The sequence below is a fragment of the Fundulus heteroclitus genome, chromosome 10 (assembly GCF_011125445.2).
Source record: "Fundulus heteroclitus isolate FHET01 chromosome 10, MU-UCD_Fhet_4.1, whole genome shotgun sequence".
Classification (NCBI taxonomy): domain Eukaryota; kingdom Metazoa; phylum Chordata; class Actinopteri; order Cyprinodontiformes; family Fundulidae; genus Fundulus; species Fundulus heteroclitus.
Window position 1 is genome coordinate 1,485,796 of NC_046370.1, and position 17,711 is coordinate 1,503,506.

The 17,711-nt window shown below is 41.3% G+C and overlaps 1 protein-coding gene across 2 annotated transcripts; it reads left to right on the forward strand.

Moving 5' to 3' along the window:
* The first annotated feature begins 1,251 nt into the window (after positions 1 to 1,251).
* eif3c (eukaryotic translation initiation factor 3, subunit C) lies at positions 1,252 to 16,393 on the forward strand. 2 transcript variants are annotated; one of them, XM_012852413.3, is made up of 23 exons: positions 1,252 to 1,399; positions 2,926 to 3,043; positions 3,133 to 3,198; positions 3,287 to 3,476; positions 3,569 to 3,694; positions 3,770 to 3,821; positions 4,433 to 4,554; positions 4,637 to 4,770; positions 4,866 to 5,010; positions 5,092 to 5,195; positions 5,359 to 5,500; positions 6,925 to 7,050; positions 7,145 to 7,241; positions 7,948 to 8,135; positions 8,212 to 8,436; positions 9,356 to 9,547; positions 11,190 to 11,361; positions 12,069 to 12,228; positions 12,538 to 12,603; positions 14,699 to 14,786; positions 14,873 to 15,038; positions 15,861 to 15,902; positions 16,030 to 16,393. In XM_012852413.3, exons 2-23 carry the CDS (start codon positions 2,946 to 2,948, stop codon positions 16,107 to 16,109), a joined length of 2,781 nt encoding a protein of 926 aa, XP_012707867.2. In that variant the 5' UTR covers positions 1,252 to 1,399; positions 2,926 to 2,945; the 3' UTR covers positions 16,110 to 16,393. The 2 variants fall into 2 exon arrangements, with proteins under 2 accessions (XP_012707867.2, XP_012707868.2); XM_012852414.3 differs by having other exon boundaries at positions 7,148 to 7,241.
* The last annotated feature ends 1,318 nt before the right edge of the window (positions 16,394 to 17,711 follow it).

The following is a 17,711-nucleotide window of genomic DNA, read 5'->3' on the forward strand; positions in this document are numbered from 1 at the left end:
CAGTGGCCAAGATGGGGTCAGTGTTTTTCATGAGAGCACAGAACAAAAGAATAAAATAAACAGCAAGTGAGCCAAAGAGCCACTTACAGTTCTGGAAATGCAGATTGCCGATCTATCAGATGAAAACTGATCCTACCTTAAAATGGCTGAAGCTAAAAGTACAACGCCTTCATTTTCATTCAACGCCAATCATTGTTAAAGTAAAAACTCTAAAGGTAAGCAGGAATGTATTGCTCAGGGGACCAATTAGTGATGGTTTCTGTGCCAGCACATATTACCACAGAGAAGTAATTTAGTATTAAGTTTTCAGCACAGGAGCACAAAATTAGAGAAATATTTAAAATAATTCATAAATTTTACCTGTCTAATGATCATATTGTCAAAAAAATGATAAAGACATCGATGTAATGTGCACTTTCTGTTCTATGAGTGTTGAAACAGTAACCCATTTGTTTACTAAGAACTAAGACTAGGCCAAATGAAACTTTCATTATTAATCTGATTATTCTCTTCTCTTGGCAAAATTTTACATTCATAAATGTAAGTTTGCGCATTCCAAAACATCTTTTATTGCTTTTTACAATGAGGTCAAGCAATATGTCAACACGATTAAGTATTCTCTTAATCAAAAGGCAACAAAAACTGTGAATATGTGTAAACAATTTAATATCTTTTTGTACATTTGTACTTTCCCTGGCAAAATGTGATGATGTAAATCTTCATTTATGTTTTATATTAAAACTGCACAATTTTGTATTATTTTTACAATGGAGAGGAATGTTCATATAAACTGCAATTGTTGAATAAAGAAAGAAAAAGAGAGCTGGCCCCTGTCTAGAACCGCCCAAACCATACAACAGATGCAAACACATGACCATCTCACCGCTTAAAAGCATTGCCACAGCACAATACTGCAACCTCCATGTGTCATTGCGGAGAGCATACGTTTAGCTTCCTGTGTAATGTTTCTGTGTGCCTAACATGACTTATGATAAACTGCGAACAGGGCTTTTTTCCTCCTTCCACTCCATAAACGCAGACTTGTAAACTGCACAACTACCAGTCGCCCTGTGTCGATTGTTTGTTGTAACTTTTTAAAGACACCAACAACGTGGATTTAGTGATAATCTACTGCGTTTGGCTTCATGTCGGATTGTTGACTCACACGCCACCGCTTGGTGGCAGCATAGCCCAGAAAGCCCGCTGTCAGTGAGACTGTAGATCTGCTGCAGCACCATCCCGATGGTTTGTTGATCTACAGTGGGCTTCCTTTCCCTGACGGCAGCACCCGGCGAGGTTACCGCACGCGTTTGTCCGCAGCCCCCGTTCAGCAAAACTGGATTTTCTAACCATCCAGCGAGAACAAACACACGACAACTTCATTTTCACATCGGCGTAGGTAAGTCTGCTGAAGGAACGCCGCAATGCTCGTTATTTGGGCCGCTTAAAAGAAGGCTGCTCACTCTTAGCACGCAGCAGGCCTGATGCTCTCCCGAGTTCATGCTAGCGTTAGCTTCCTGGCCGCGCCACATTAGCGGCGAGCTTCAGTTTCCGAGAAGAAAAATGCCGTTAGCTCGGTGCCTAGATATGGTATTTGTTGGCCAGATGTTGCTCCTGATAAAAACGTGTCGCATATGTGGAATTACAATTTAGTGTTGGTTAATATCGCTGCTTTTCCTCTATATGTCAAAGAATATGTTACATTAGCTGATTAGCCGTTAGAACGTAGCTAGCATGTTGCTACGTTTCCTCTAATAAAAGTCTATACCGGCCAGAAACCCCCCATTTCTCGGTTTTGTAGCAAAGATGCTGAGTATTTTAGTTTTTAAAGTTGTCTTGTTTAAATCTTGTTTTAATTTTTGATCTAAACGGTGACAGATTAATCCGTTTTGCGTTTACCGTGATGCTCAATGACAATAAGAGCAGTTTGATGACTTTGATGGTTATAATATTTGGCACAGGCTTTTGTCACATAAAGGGGGGAAAAAATCGTTTTTTGTACTGATAAAATTTTTATTATTAAGTATAATAATATCATAAGTTATAGTCAGGCCAGGCGCAGACCTATAATTTAACTTAATTTAGTTGGCGATTTAGATCTTTATGGGACATTTAACACTGGGAACCAGAGATTACTGGCTCAGTCCTGGATATAGATCATTCTTAGAAAATACGATTAATAGGCTTTTCACTCATTGTTATGCTACATATATTAAACTATCTCAAGGTTGTTGTAATTCTTCTTGAGTTTTAATGGCAGCTGTCAAACTGAGTGAAAGATTATCGCCGCTATCTAAGGGTGTTTTCATACCGGAGGGTTTTAGTCTGTTTAAAACGAACTCTGGTTAATTTCTCCCATTAACACAGCTTGGTTGTCTGTGTCGATCAATTAGAATTAGATAGAAATATCCTTTATTGCCCCTCAGAGGGGTAATTTGGGTTTACCAGCAGCAAAGACAAATTGGAAGCATGCAGAGACACAAAGGTGAAAAATAATAATAAAAAGAATAAGAGACTGTACGATTATTATTAAAACAGCAAACTCAAAAAAAATGTTTGTGCAATTGAGTGGGGTGATTTTATTTATTTGATGTGCAAAACTTGTTTATTTTTATGCATAAAAACACCAACAGAGTATTTACTCAAAAGCAAAACAGCAGGGATGTCAACATTTAAGTTTGTTGGGAGCAGATTTAGTTTTGAAGTCTTAACGGTTGATTTGGTGCAGACAAAAACAATCATATCTGGACCGTTTGGACCAGACTGTCAATATGGTTCAAAGTCAAATCTGGAGCGTTTGGGTCTTCAGTTTCTGTCCTGTAGTTTTCAGATGTGTCACAGTGAGGCCCTATAGGTTGATGTTAAAAATGGTAAATATCTACTGGACAATATGTCAGCTGACCTCTCTGATCTGCACCCTTTCAGATCGGCAGCGCCCGTCAGAGATGTCTCGTTTCTTTGCCACCGGCTCCGACAGCGAGTCAGAGGAGTCCTCGTCCGGGGATGAGATCACCTCCAAAGCACCCGGGACGAACTTCAAGCAGTCAGTGCATCTTTCCACGTTCTCCTCGTCGCCAAAGCCCACATTATTCCTCCTGCGGCGGTCTCATACGGTTGTGTCGTTTTGTACAGGTCGCTGCTTCTTAGTGACGATGAGGAGGATACGAAAAGAGTGGTGCGTAGCGCCAAAGACAAAAGGTGAGTGCCGTGTGTGTTTTCAAACGGCCAGAAAACTGCGATTTTTTTTTTTCAAGAGAAAAGAAACTAATTCCGTCTTAAATTTCAGGTTTGAAGAGTTGACCAACCTCATAAAGACGATTCGTAACGCCATGAAGATCCGCGACATGTCCAAATGTCTGGAGGAGTTCGAGCAGCTATGTCGAGCCTTCCTGAAGAGCAAGAACATCGTGGACAAGGAAGGGGTTCCTCAGTTCTACATCCGCCTCCTGGCTGACTTGGAGGACTATCTTAACCAGGTTGGGGTTCTGGCTTTTCACCGCACAGCTACATTTAGCTTTTCTAATATCAAAGTAATATTAAATAATCAATGTTTTCTTCTGCCTTTAAGCTTTGGGAGGACAAAGAGGGCAAGAAGAAGATGAACAAAAACAACGCGAAGGCTCTGAGCACCCTGCGTCAGAAGATCCGCAAGTACAACCGAGATTTTGAGACTGAAATCGCTGCTTACAAGGAGGTGAGTCGGAAATGAGAACAATAGTTAGGGTGAGACGGACTGGAACAAAAGTAAACAAAATGTTTTACTTGTCAGAACCCACAGGAGTCTGCAGATGAAGAGGAGGAGAAGGAGCAGGAGGATTCTGGTAAACTTTTCTGTTCTTACAAGTTTTGTTTCTCTCCAGTCGTCAAGAAGCTTCAAGATTTTGGAGAAGCTGCAGATTGTTAGATGAGATTTCTGCACTGCAAAAACAGAACTACTTTACTTAAAAATGAGTAAAAATTTCTCGAAATTAGTGTGTTTGCCCTTGATTTAAACGGGTAAATAATATTATCTGCCAATGGAATGAGTATTTTTATCCCTAAAATAAGATAATTAGACATCATGCACTTGAAATAAGATAATGGAGATGAGTTGTTCCTATTTTAAGTGCAAAAATCTCATTCCTTTGGCAAATAGTCTTATTTACCTGCTCAAATCAAGTGTAAATGCATTCATTTCAAGAAAACTTCTTATTTTTAGTTCAGTTTTTAGAGTGTGGTAGAAGTCTGATCATCAGAACTTAAATCTTGGTAATATAGGAGGAAAGTCTGCAGGAATCTAGCTTTGTTTCGACAAACAGAGATAAGATTGTGTGTTAATTATTACTGACAAGCAGCTTTTCGGTTCATAATAAACTCATTTGTGAGATTAATTCCCAAAATCCTCAACAAGTGCAAGCACCTTCTTAACTCTGTTCCCTTTTCTTTTCACAAGGTTCCTCTTCTGAAAGCGAAGATGATGGAGGGGAGGAGGTGTCCGCCAAGTCCTTCTTGAAGAAAAAGCCCGAAGGTCCGTCAGAAGCAAGCAAGTTCCTCAAGGGCGCCAAGGGTTCTGGGGTGAGAGGCTTGAAGCTGCTCTGGGATCAGGTCGACCAGCTCAGAGGGCTGTAACAGCAGCGGGTCGTTGTCCCTTCAACAGGACGAGTCCTCCTCCAGCGACGACGACGATGACGACGATGAGGACTGGGGTGGAGACACCGAGGAGAGCGGCAGCGAGAGCTCCGATGACGAGGAAGGGAAGAGCAAGTCTCTGGCCACCGCCTTCCTCAAGAAGTGAGTCCAGCAGCGTCTGGTGGTCGTCCTGGGGACCGTCAGCTGTCCAGGACGTCAGCCACACGGTCACTTACCTGAACGGTTCCTGTCCTCAGGGCTGGCACTGACAAAGGCAGCATCAAGAAGGTGGAGAAGAAGAAGAAGCAAAAGAAAGAGCGAGCCGGGGAGCTGCAGGAGGGCGAAGGAGACGATGAAGATGGCCCCTGGGAGAAGGTTAAAGGAGGCGTCCCTCTGGTCAAGGTAAAGCAACGTGTTCCTTTAATCGTGAAGCAGGAGATAGCCGAGGTCTAATGCTGCTTCCTGGTTCTTCCCGTCCTCCAGGAGAAGCCCAAGATGTTCGCTAAGGGCACAGAGATCAACATACCTGTGGTGGTGAAGAAGCTCAATGAGATCCTGCAGGCCAGAGGCAAGAAGGGCACAGACAGGTAAGAGCTGCTCTGCCAGAGGCCAAGCAAAGACAAAAATGGACATTTAGACACAACAAACGTCTTCTGTGAAGCAGTCCTTTCTTTCCACCGCGTCTCACCTGTAAAGGATGGTGATCGGTGCCGCCGCAGTCCGCTGAACCCGCGTCCTTTCCTCCCGCAGGGCCGCTCAGATCGAGCTGCTCCACGCTCTGGCCATCATCGCCGGCGAGAACAACTTAGGTCAAGGCATCCTGGTCAAGATCAAGTTCAACATCATCGCCTCTCTGTACGACTACAACCCCAACCTGGCCGCCTTCATGAAGGTGGGTCGCTGCCTTCTCCATTGTGTTACATCACGGAGTATAAAATGTGACAGCTGATAATTCAGTTTTTTATTTGTCACCTTTGTTTGTCTCTGCGTGATCCGTATTTTTTGGACCATGAGGCGCATTAAATATTCTTTACAAGTGTGTAATATCACTCCTCCCCTTCACGTACTGCGTCTGCACTGCAAAAATGGATCTAAAAATAAGTAAAATATTCTTACAATATGTGTTTTTGTCCTTGATTTGAGCAGGTAAATAAGATTATCTGCCAATGGAATGAGGATTTTGACCCCTAAAATAAGATAATTAGATATACTGCACTTGAAATAAGATGATGGAGATAAATTGTTCCTATTTCGGGTGCAAAAATCTTATTCTATTGGCAGATGATCCTATTTACCTGCTCAAATCAAGGGTAAATGCATTCATTTCAAGAAATGTTTTCTTATTTTTAATTCAGTTTTTGGAGTGTGGTAGAAGTCTGAAAAGTAACAATACAAATACACAAATTGTAAGAATATTTTACTTATTTTTAGTTCCGTTTTTGCAGTGTGTGATTTTTCTCCTCTTCCTCCCCACTGAACTAAAGAAGCTCTTTTTTTTTTTTAAGTGTACCTTTCAAAATGAGACTAAAGCTGATTGTTAGCATTAGCTGGTTTAAGCTCAAGTTTTGAGACTTGTGTAAAATTTGTTATAATTTTTATCATGTAAATGGAGGAAGAAAAAGCAATATTGGCTTCAAGAATCGTCCCCAAAATATTGGCAGCACATATCGGGTATCGGCTGGACTGATGTGAAAAATTAGGGCTCGGTACCGATTAAAATTTCAAGAATTGATTCAGTTTTCAAGATTTAGAATCGGGTCTTTTTGATCGGATCTTAACTTGGGTTGCTTGTATTGGGGGGGAAAATTTGCGTTTTACCTGCATTACACGTCTGTGTAGTTCTGCAACATATTGATACTGGTATCATCTTAACATTGAACACCAAATTAATAAATTATTGGTAGTTAATGGCGGCTGTAAGGACCAGACCCTGAACTTTGAGGCAGTTTTCATAAATGCGAGGATCAGAAAACCCAAACAGGTCCAGGGTAGAAAACAGACGGCGGCAGAGAAACCTACAGCTGCTGTTTCTATTCAATTCAAAAATACTTTGATAAAAAAAATCAGCGCCCATTTTGGTTTAATAATCATTAGGAATGAATCTGAGAATTGATTCATAATTGGAAAATCTTTTTTTTTTTTTTTTTTTTACACCGCCCTAGTCAAAATAATCGGAATCGGCCTTAAAACTCGTGTCTGTTGATCTCTAGCCTTTATAAAGAAGCTCACTTAACAATAATCTGTGAGATTAGGGCTGATTCATTTAGGGTTTCTATTAATCCCACGATGAAAACGTGTTTTGCTGCTGATCTTTAGGCCGACATGTGGAAGAAGTGCCTGGATTGTATCGACGAGCTGCTGGACATCCTGTTTGAGAACAACAACATCTTCATCGGCGAGAACATCGCAGAGGACAGCGAGAACCTGAACATCTCAGACCAGGTGGCCTGCCGTCTTTCTCTCCGTCCATCGTGTGGTTAAAAAATGCCGTAGTGGGATGTAAGAGCAACTAGATTTGTTTTCTGTGTTCGTTCAGCAGCCCTTCAGGGTGCGCGGCTGCGTCCTGACGCTGGTAGAGAGGATGGACGAGGAGTTCACCAAGATCATGCAGAACACCGACCCTCATTCACAAGGTAAAAGCGGCAAAGCGGAGGGCTGGGCGATAAATCGATTTAATCGATTAATTCGAGTTTACAATTCTTTAAGATTTCATTTTTGGAAAATCTAGATTTTTATTTTGCCAATACACTCATTGGGTTTCCATGAAGAGAACAGCATGTGATGCTGAATATATGTTTAGGCAAATTATTGTCAAAATATTGTTAAGTGGAAACTTTTTTTTTTACCATAATACGAGGTACTTCATTTACATATTTACTTTTTTTTTTTAACTTAGTTTGAAGTTCACAAGTGCAGTGAAGCCTGTTCTTAGCTCAATGTGTAATACCACTAGCAGCAAATGTTTTGTTATATTTTCATTGTTTATAATGGCACGGCTGCCATCTTGTTTTACAAGCATGTTTCACAGCTTGTTTTTAGTTGCACTTTGAATTCAGGTCAACTCCCTGACCAAATGCTTGACATAAAAAGCAAGGTTTTAAAATAATTTCTTTAATTTCTTTTTATGAAACAAAAAGGAGGAAAAAAATCGATTAATTGGATTTGGTGTGATAAAATCGGAGATTTAATTTTTAATCCATATCGCCCAGCCCTAGCAAAGCGGACTCGAGTCCCGCCGGTTAATCAGTCGTCCAGAAAGAACCACTGCAGCAAAGCCAAAAACAAGCTGTTGCCTCAATGCTTCCTCATAAATCCTCGCATCTCCGTGTTTTTGTGCAGAATACGTGGATAACCTGAAAGACGAGGGCCGTGTCTGCGGCATCATCGACCGGCTGCTGTCCTACCTGGAGAACAAAGGCTCCACGGAGGAGATCTGCCGCGTCTACCTGCGAAGAATCATGCACACCTACTACAAGTTCGACTACAAAGCCCACCGCCGCAGCTTGGGCCTCCAGGGGGAAACCAAGGTGAGAGGAGGCGGAGCCGCCGCTGACGGAGAGGCACGCCCTGACCGGAGCGGCGTCTGAACTGTTGTCTGTGCAGTCGGAGCAGGACCAGGAGGAGAGCGAGGGGGAGGACAGCGCCGTCATCATGGACCGCCTCTGCAAGTTCATCTACGCCAAGGATCGCACCGACCGCATCCGCACCTGCGCCATCCTCTGCCACATCTACCACCACGCCCTGCACTCCCGCTGGTACCAGGCCCGGGACCTGATGCTGATGAGCCACCTGCAGGACAACATCCAGCACGCCGACCCGCCCGTGCAGGTCGGTCGGTCGGTTCAGGACCACCAGATCTTTATCGAAAATTAGAACTTGTCTTTTTTCTAAAGGCCAGACAACATTTGTTTACCTGACTCCGCCAGATAGATTTGCTCCGCATATCCATCTGGAAACCTTCCGTTGAAGTAATTTTGGGAAGGGGCGAAAATACTGGTAGCTGATTGGCCTATGTTGGTGATAGACGGGCCAAATAAACCAATCAGATTCGTTGTCGCTCGTAACAGAGCGACGACGAAAACACAACCACAAGCCAAGCTACTCTTGCTGCTGCAGGTAAAGGCTCGTTAGCTCAGCAAATAAATACTCTGTAATTCCGATAAAACTTGCTCGATAGCCACGCTAACGCTAGTTTCATCGGCTGAAGCCGCCATGTTCTTTAGACTGAACTGACGCGCTTCTCGTTGCGTCACACCTCAACCCGCCTCAAAGCCAACGCTGATTGGACGTTCTGATTGGACGGCTCCAAATTTTCTTTAACGGAGAGTAGCCAGACTGATCTGCGAGTGAAACCTTGAAAGCTCGCGAGATCAGGATGGTCTCACGAGGCTAAACATTTGTGGCTCTGAATGAGTTTAATTCAAGTCGACTGTAGGCAAAATGGCTCTTTAGACTGTAAAGGTTGCACTGATTTAAAATTTCAAGAATCGATTCAGTTTTCAAGATTTAGAATCGATTCTTTTCGATCGGATCTTAACTTGGGTTGCTGATATTAGGTGGAAAATTTTAGCGTTTTACCTGAATTACACAACTGTGTAGTTCTGCAACATATTGATACTGGTATCATCTTAACATTCAACAGCAAATTAATAAATTAATGGTAGTTAATGGCGGAGACGCACGTTCGTGTTCCTCCAGCCGGAGCGGCGATAATCAGCTCTGCTTTGTGTTCCTCTCCCCTCTGAAGATCCTTTACAACAGAACCATGGTGCAGCTGGGCATCTGTGCGTTCAGACAGGGCATGATCAAAGACGCCCACAACGCTCTGCTGGACATCCAGTCGTCGGGCCGCGCCAAGGAGCTCCTGGGTCAGGGTCTGCTGATGAGGAACATGCAGGAGAGGAACGCGGAGCAGGAGAAGATCGAAAAGAGACGACAGGTAAGGTGGCCAGCTTGGTGCACGCTGAAACTTTTATGGCAAATCCAAACCCAAAGTGGAGCTTGGATAACTTTTATATCAGCACTTTGAATCGTCTTGTTACTGAAAAGTGCTTCATAAATAAACTCTCCTAGTCTTATATACCGTTGAATCTGTTTGTTTCTCAGTTACGTACCATTAGGTTCTGATCCGTCCCATTTAAAGGTATACTATGCAACCGGGGTTGATTTTCCAGCGAGGCTCCCCCCAGAGGGCGAAAGTAAAAGTGCACTGTCGTAAAGATGCTCAGCTGTTCTGGTTTCTCCGTCAAGCCAGGCGCTTTGGTTGTTTTTAGCTTAGCAGACAGGCGAACGCAACGAAAAGTCGAAAAAACGGCAGTACAAACAATGACTAACACAGTGAAAGTATGAACATGCACACAGAGAGAGAGAGAAACCATTCTAATGTTACTTAAAATCGCATCAGTAGAAACGCGAGGTCCGCGTCAGCCTTGCAGCCTTCTTTTTCTTTTAGCTCTCGCCATTCTGAAAAAGCTTGTCTTTGTTCACCCGTGTACGACTCCTCTCTCTGTCCAGAGCCCTTTTCCTCTTTCTTGCCTGCTCCAACATGGGCTTTCGCTGTTTTCTAGCTGGTTCCGCCATGATAACTGCACAAATATTGCCACTGCGCTAGCAACGAGCATGCCTTTCACTGGGGGCGTGTAGTAGTTCTCGCCGTAAAGCAAGACCGACTCTCGCGATGCACCAGACTTCTGAGCCTGTGGGTGCGGGCCGAGGGCTCCTGCAATTGCAAGTACGGTATTTCCCCCACAGACCACCAGGGCGGCCGAGAAAACCTTTGTTTAACATAAAATGACTCATTTAATCATCCAAAACGGTATGGAACACATTAATTAACTGAAAAATGTTGCATAGTATGCCTTTAAAATCCCCAATAAAAGAAAATTCAAGCCCCGGAAAATAAATTCTTAGAATCAAAATGCCGTCTTCCAAGCAATAATCAGGGTTCAGATATCTGGAAGGTATGAAAGTTTGCTCTTTTATTCGGATAAATTAATGTTTGCTTTTCCAGACATTCTTCCCTTTTTGTTCTGCAACAAAAAAGTAAAAGAAAAGTAAAAATAAGCTTAAAGACTCAAGCGTAAAAGAGCAAAAACGTTCCATATTGAATTCTGGTTAAAGTAAAAAATTTAATATTTTTTTAAAAATTCAACATTTTGAGTCACAGTGGCCTTTAATTTATCTTTAGTGACAGGAAGAAGGGAAGAGGTGGAGTAAACTGGTCCGGGCCTCCGTATACCATGTGTCTCCGTGACCACTGATCCTCGCCGTGCCTCGCCTTTTATTTTTTAATTCCACGCCTTAAACGGCAGATTTGATCAGTGGGTGTGTTTATAGAACTGATCTGGGTCCCAATTAGTCAGAAGAATATAATTTTTAATTGACTGGACACCATTTTGAATAGTGTTTGATGGTTTTTTTTGTGTATATCAAGCTAAAACTTAGCTAGAAAGTTGTTGTTTTTTTTCCTCAAATGTCCAGAAATGCAGGAAAACTGTTATGAAAGGATAAAACTGAGCAGATGGAGGGACCTGGAGTAACACTTCCTCTTTGGCTTCATGAAATGTGACGTTCGCTTGTAGGTTCCCTTCCACATGCACATCAACCTGGAGCTGCTGGAGTGCGTCTACCTGGTGTCGGCCATGTTGTTGGAAATCCCCTACATGGCCGCCCACGAGTTCGACGCCCGCCGCCGGATGATCAGCAAGCAGTTCCACCACCAGCTCCGAGTGGGAGAGAGGCAACCGCTGCTGGGTACGAATCAGCCCTCCAAACCCTCCGACTCAGCGGTTTAGCTCACAGAGGACACGGAAGATGCATGTTTCCCCTTTTTACAGGGTTCCTGCGGATCCTTAAAAAGTCTTAAAAGGCATTGAATTCTGTAATATAAAACTAAGGCCTTAAATGGCATTAAAATGTCTTAAATCAATCTTTCTTAGGTCTTAAAATTGTTACCAGGTCATGAATAGGATTTTATTTTTCGTAAATCTTATCAAACAGTAAAATAATTGACACAATTATATATTTTTTTAAATTTACCGAACGGCTCAATGTAATCATTATTGGTTCCGTCCCGATTTGGTTCCGTCCCGATAGTGGAACCAAAAAAAACTGTTGCAGCCGGACTATAGCTGTTAAAAAGTTAAAATAGTTTATTTTAGTAGGGAACAAAACAAAGTTTGTGAATTCAGTTCAGTAGTTGTTAAAAATATATCTGTAATTTGTGTGTTTTTTAGCTTTCTTCCTATATGGAATGTTTTTCAAAATCTTTAACATGTTTACTGGGCCTGAAAGTAATGGTTTATGTTAAAATAAACATTTGGGTGAAGTTGTCGCAACCAGGTTTATCTTGTTTATCGTGAAGTTGGTCTTAACTTTTTATTTCAAGTGGCATTAAAAAGTATGAAAAAGTCTTGAATTTAACTTGCCTAATGCTGCAGGAACCCTGTTTTAACCCCCAGGACCCCCAGAGAGCATGAGGGAGCACGTGGTCGCAGCCAGCAAGGCCATGAAGATGGGCGACTGGCGCACCTGCCACTCCTTCATCATCAACGAGAAGATGAACAGCAAAGTGTGGGACCTGTTCCCTGAGACGCAGCGAGTGCGCGAGATGCTCGTCAGGTGACGTTTGCTCCTTAGCCGCGTGTACGGCAAGGAATCAATCACTCAGTTACTTTATTTTTGGTAAATTATCCAACATTAAACACAGGATACGGTAAAATAAACAACAATTTACCACAAAAAAAAAGGAATAGGGTTGAAGTAAAGCTTATTCTTGCCTACCCTGTTTTATACTTACAACCTTTATAACCTACCAGGTTCTTCACAGAACGTAGATAAATCTTCAGATCTACATAACAACATAGGACTTTATCGTTTTACGTTTGAGGCGGTCATCTGATCAGCTTTTTCTAAATGTTTCGTTCACAGGAAGATCCAGGAGGAGTCCCTGAGGACGTATCTGTTCACCTACAGCAGCGTGTACGACTCCATCAGGTAAACCACGTCAGGTGTCCAACAGCACCGGCGCCGCATGCTGGCAGTGACCGCAACATCCGACCCGAGGCCGGTTCTGGTTATAAATGCATTCATCGCCGCCATTTATTTCATTAGAGCCTCAGTAACGTCCACACAGAGTAGAGAGTAGGGGTGTGCAAATTAATCGTCATGACGATGCATCGCGATTCTAGTTTTCGCGATCCAATGCATCGATTCTTGACGCCAAGTATCGATTATTAATTTAAAAATAAATAAATAAATAAATTGCATGAATGGTTGGCGAACATCAGCCAAAAACAAGTGGAATACAACTTTCAGTCCAGTAGATGTCGCTGCCTTGTGTCACGAGCATTTCCGGCCGCGGGATACTGCGACCAGTCATTCATAAACAAAACATGGAGGAGACTGAGAACATTCGCCTGGCTCTATCACATGTCAAGTCAGATGTTCGGACGCATTTTGGCTTTACAAACAAAGAAGGTAAAAACGAAATTGATGTGATACACGCAATTTGCAAACACTGTTACATCGTAATGAAATACTGTGGGAACACAACAAACTTAAAGGCACACATGCAGAGGCGCCATCCAGAAAAACAAGAGCCGCGAGCGCCGCAAGCACTGATTAAAAAAAAAAAACAAGCTAGTCCCAACATCTACACGCGCATACATTTGAATGTTTTTTAATTTCATTGGTTTAAAGGACCACTGAGGCCATGTAAACGGCACTGATTATTCTTAATTTGTTATTTTAAGTTTTATAAATCCTAAGCACTTTTTGTCAGTGTGTCCACTCCAGTAATAGTAATATTTGTTTTCATGGCAATACCTCCAAAAGTCGTTTCAATAAATACAAATACAGCTATGTATGAATAATTATGTATCAATTGAAGACACTATCCAGATCATACACCGCCAGTCAGCCACTGGTAATGGCTTTATTTTTTTCTAACAGTGTTCAGTGAAAATATCACAATGCATTGCAATAATTCAAGTATCGTGACGCATCGTGATTCGAATCGAAACGTGACTTCTTTGGCAATACCCACCCCTAGTAGAGAGAAGCATGTTTTAACTAATAATGAACAGTGTGTGTCCTCTAAGCACAAAATTAGCTGTGATGTCACATTTGGTCTGTTTAATAAAAGGACAACGTCGTAGAAATGTTTCCTCTGCTGCAGAATCGCAGGTCACTCCGGTCAGAAGGTTCTCACACGACCTACGTAACAAATTATAATCGCAAGCAGATCGATCTGCTTTTCCTAACAAAGCAACAATTGTTCCTACCTGTTAAAGTACTTATTTTTTGTAGGTCGGGTTAAGAAAAATACGGGCTTAGCAGCTGCTTTTAAGAACTCGTTGCAGAAAATCTAAAACCCTAATTGGCGTTCTGCTGTCGCTGATATTAGCAGCTTAATTAGTGGCTCAACTGGGCGCACGGTTTGCTCTCTGTAGCTTTAAGACAGCGACTTAATTAAAAAAATATATATTAAAAACTGATCACTCTGTCCTTTTTCCTATCATTTTATTATAGGGGATTAGATCAGTAGGAGCAGTGAATGTTATTTAAAACGTTTAACAACTTAAAACCTTGATATCCCCTGATAAGAGAGATATTAAGTTGTAGTTGCTGTCAGTGTTTGTAATCTCACAGTTGAAAAGGACGGCTTGGTGCAACATTTAGTAAGATGCCTTCACTCTCTGATATATTTGACTCGTTGACTCTACCTTGTTCTTAATGTCCACACCTGAGCCGTCATTCTACTGCCTGATACGCTAAAATCTGGGTTAATCATGATTGGTTTAGTCACGGTTTTCTGCAAAAGCATCACAATCAAATATATTTCCTGGTATTGTCCAGCTTAAAATGATCCTGTGACTAAATCAGACTCACTGGGTTTTTAATTCTGTGGGTGAGCAGTCGGATTGGTTTGCTCCATAACATCACCATAGTGGTATTACCAAAAACTGCCGACAAATGTCCAGTGAAAGATATTTAGATAAGATCTGTTTAAGAAAAAAAATGCATTTTATCTTGAAATGTTCCTTTTTTGTCAGAAAAAAACAAGCTTTTGTTTGTCTGTGACCTGCAGCATGCAGACGCTGTCTGAGATGTTTGAGCTGGAGATCCCAACAGTTCATAGTATCATCAGCAAGATGATCATCAACGAGGAACTGATGGTAAGTCTGTGAGCATTTTAGAAATAAAAACTTTACCTTTTACACGTGCAACGATTTAAATGTGTTTTTGCACCAATGCTCCACAGGCGTCGCTGGACCAGCCCACGCAGACGGTGGTGATGCACCGCACCGAGCCCACCTCCCTGCAGAACATGGCCCTGCAGCTGGCGGAGAAGCTGGGCAGCCTGGTGGAGAACAACGAGCGCATCTTCGACCTCAAGCAGGGCGTCTACGGAGGCTACTTCAACAGAGGCGAGTTTTTAGGGTTTACTTTACGGCTGCTGATGAGACACAATCGGCTTTTACTGCGGAGGTGACGACCAGCTGATCGTCCTACCAGGGGGAAGACGTATCCAAATCCTAGGATTAAAGCATTTTTTAACTGGACGAACTTGGATTAAAGAGCTGCTGCTTGGAGAACCTTCTAGACCAAGAGTCTTCAACCTGCGGCTCTTTACACCTTCAGCTTTGGCTCTTTAAAACTTAGACCAAAAATGCAGGGGGGGAAAATTGGTTAATGTTTCTAAATGTAAAGGTAATTTAAAATTTCTAGCTTTAGGATGCATTTAGTTCTGAAATATATGCATAACATTTCCAGAAAGAAACAAACTAATGGTGTATAGAATATTCTACTATAGATAAATGAAGCATCTTTATGTCAATTGGTTGCTTTTTCGTCATTTCGATGCCATTTGCTTTAAAAATCAAATGTCCAATTGAAGAAAATTTATTAAACTTAAACATAAAAATACTGTTGCTTTAAATAATAAAACTTGATCTTTAATTTACATTTTTTTTAACAAATTTCCTATAGTATGCTATAAAAACAATCTTGTTTCAAAGAGATGTGTAACTTTTGTGTCTCTAAACTAAATTTGTTTAGATGGACCGAGGGCAGAAATGGCTCTGCGGGTTGTAAAGGTTCCTGATCACTTTTCTAGGGGGATCCACCTTAGATTTGCTACACGATTCACATTAAAGTCGTTCCTTTGTTGAATGCTGAGACATATGAGTTTGGTGCAGTCTCTTTAATGCTTTAGAAAAGTAATAAACTCTCCTCTTTTGGATTTACAGATCAGAAAGGCGGATATCAGCAGAAGCAGCCGTACCAGAGAGGTACGCTTCATTTGCCTTGTGAATAAAACCATTGATTATAATAGCTGTTTATAAGCTTAACATGTTTATATTTAATTAAATGCTAATTGTGATTTCTAATTCTGACTTTTTGTTTTCATGGGAACAGATCAGAAAGGTGGTTACCAGCAGAAGCAGGGAGGCTACCAGCGAGGAGGCTACAGGAATCAAAACCAAAGCAACTACTGAACTTAGAAATTGTGGGTTTTTTTTTTCACTCTTTCTACTTGGAGTTGTATTCATTCCATAAAACGCAGACAACAACCTGCCGCTACTCCCGCGCTGGAGAAAAAAATGGAGTCCGCTGATCCTGAATCTGCTGAAACCTGTTTGAACATTACCAGCATTCAGTAGCAAACCCTGAAGATTTTCACCTCTTTAAAGCAACAGCAGAGTGGTCAGCTGGATTAGAACATGCTAACTATTATTTACTGGAGAAAACAGAAATAAATAATAAACAGAAATAAACATTTCGTCTTGAGTTTGTTTGTTCATAAAGACAAAAAGGATTTAAAAAAAATCATCACGATGAACCAAACTTCCAACCAAACTATGGAGATGTACAAGCCTACAGTAAGGTTTGTTTCTTTCTTTATCAATGAAACTGAAATCTTAGATTATTTGTTGCTTAAGATATAATAAATGGACACATTTTCATTATTTCAAGTATTAAAGGGAAAGAATGCTTGCAGGTTTAGGTTAAAGGACACATTTGGTTTTTGCAATTTGAGCATTATTTGAGCTTATTTCCATCTCTAAAAATGTAAAAATACGTCCAAATGTTCCTGAAGAGAAATGGTGGAACCATGAGCTCTGGCAGCGATTCAAAACAATACGACCTCCTGGGACTAAAGTATCTTAAGCTCAGTCTTAAAGTCATGAGGCCAACATTTTAGCTGTACTGTTGATTTGTCGCGTTAGGAGGAAGTCAGATATTTGAGAGCAGCTAGTCGTGAGTTTCATCTTGGTCTTATGTATCAAACTGAAGGCGCATGGGCCGAATCCGGCCCATCAAGGCAATTTATCCGGCCCTCAAGAGCAAAAAAAAAAAGGCATTTCATGTCATAATGTAGGGAAATATATAATTTTAAAGTGTATAAAGTAGCCGAACCTGTGCCTCCTGTAGCAAATATTTGTACTTTGTAGTAACAACATCCCGCCACTAGATGTCAGCTTTCCCACAGCACATTAAAACGATCCAAAAAGAGAAAAAGTGAGAGTTTAATGAGAGTTTAAAGTGTAACTCACCCCAATACCAACTTTTGTTTGCAGATAAAGTGTTTAAACTGGTCCTTATGGTGCTACTTTTATGTTACTGTGATTTGTTTTATTATCATTTTTTTTTTAGATTTTTATGTGAGCTGGAATGAAATTCTGAAATCAAAAGTATCATCCATACAGGCGCAACCGGCCCTTTTAATGACTCCATGATGCCAAAGTGGCCCAATATAAAAATTTATTTGACGCCCCTGGTTTACATTGTGACTCTTGAGGAGCACTGACAAGAATCAGTGCTTCTTTTTCCTCAGATTTTCACTATATATATATATATATATATATATATATATATATATATATATCTTCTTAATTATTGGGAAGAAACTAATTGTTCTTTAGTTATAACTTAGCAAAGGCTCGCTTTTTTTTTTATACAGGGCTGAAAACAAACTGTTTCAATTAATTGGGGAATAATCTTTGGCACAATTCAGTTTTAATAATGAATCTGAAAAACGAAACGAGTTCATTTCCACTCCAACATCACAGCTTCCTTAAGATTTAAACAACTTCATC

Bases quoted from the DNA above. Each gene is read 5' to 3' on its own strand.
- eif3c (XM_012852413.3), top strand. From the start codon at position 2,946: ATGTCTCGTTTCTTTGCCACCGGCTCCGACAGCGAGTCAGAGGAGTCC. The intron at 8,136-8,211 runs GTGAGAGGAGGC...TTGTCTGTGCAG, and splicing joins GCCTCCAGGGGGAAACCAAG to TCGGAGCAGGACCAGGAGGA. The intron at 15,903-16,029 runs GTACGCTTCATT...TCATGGGAACAG, and splicing joins GAAGCAGCCGTACCAGAGAG to ATCAGAAAGGTGGTTACCAG.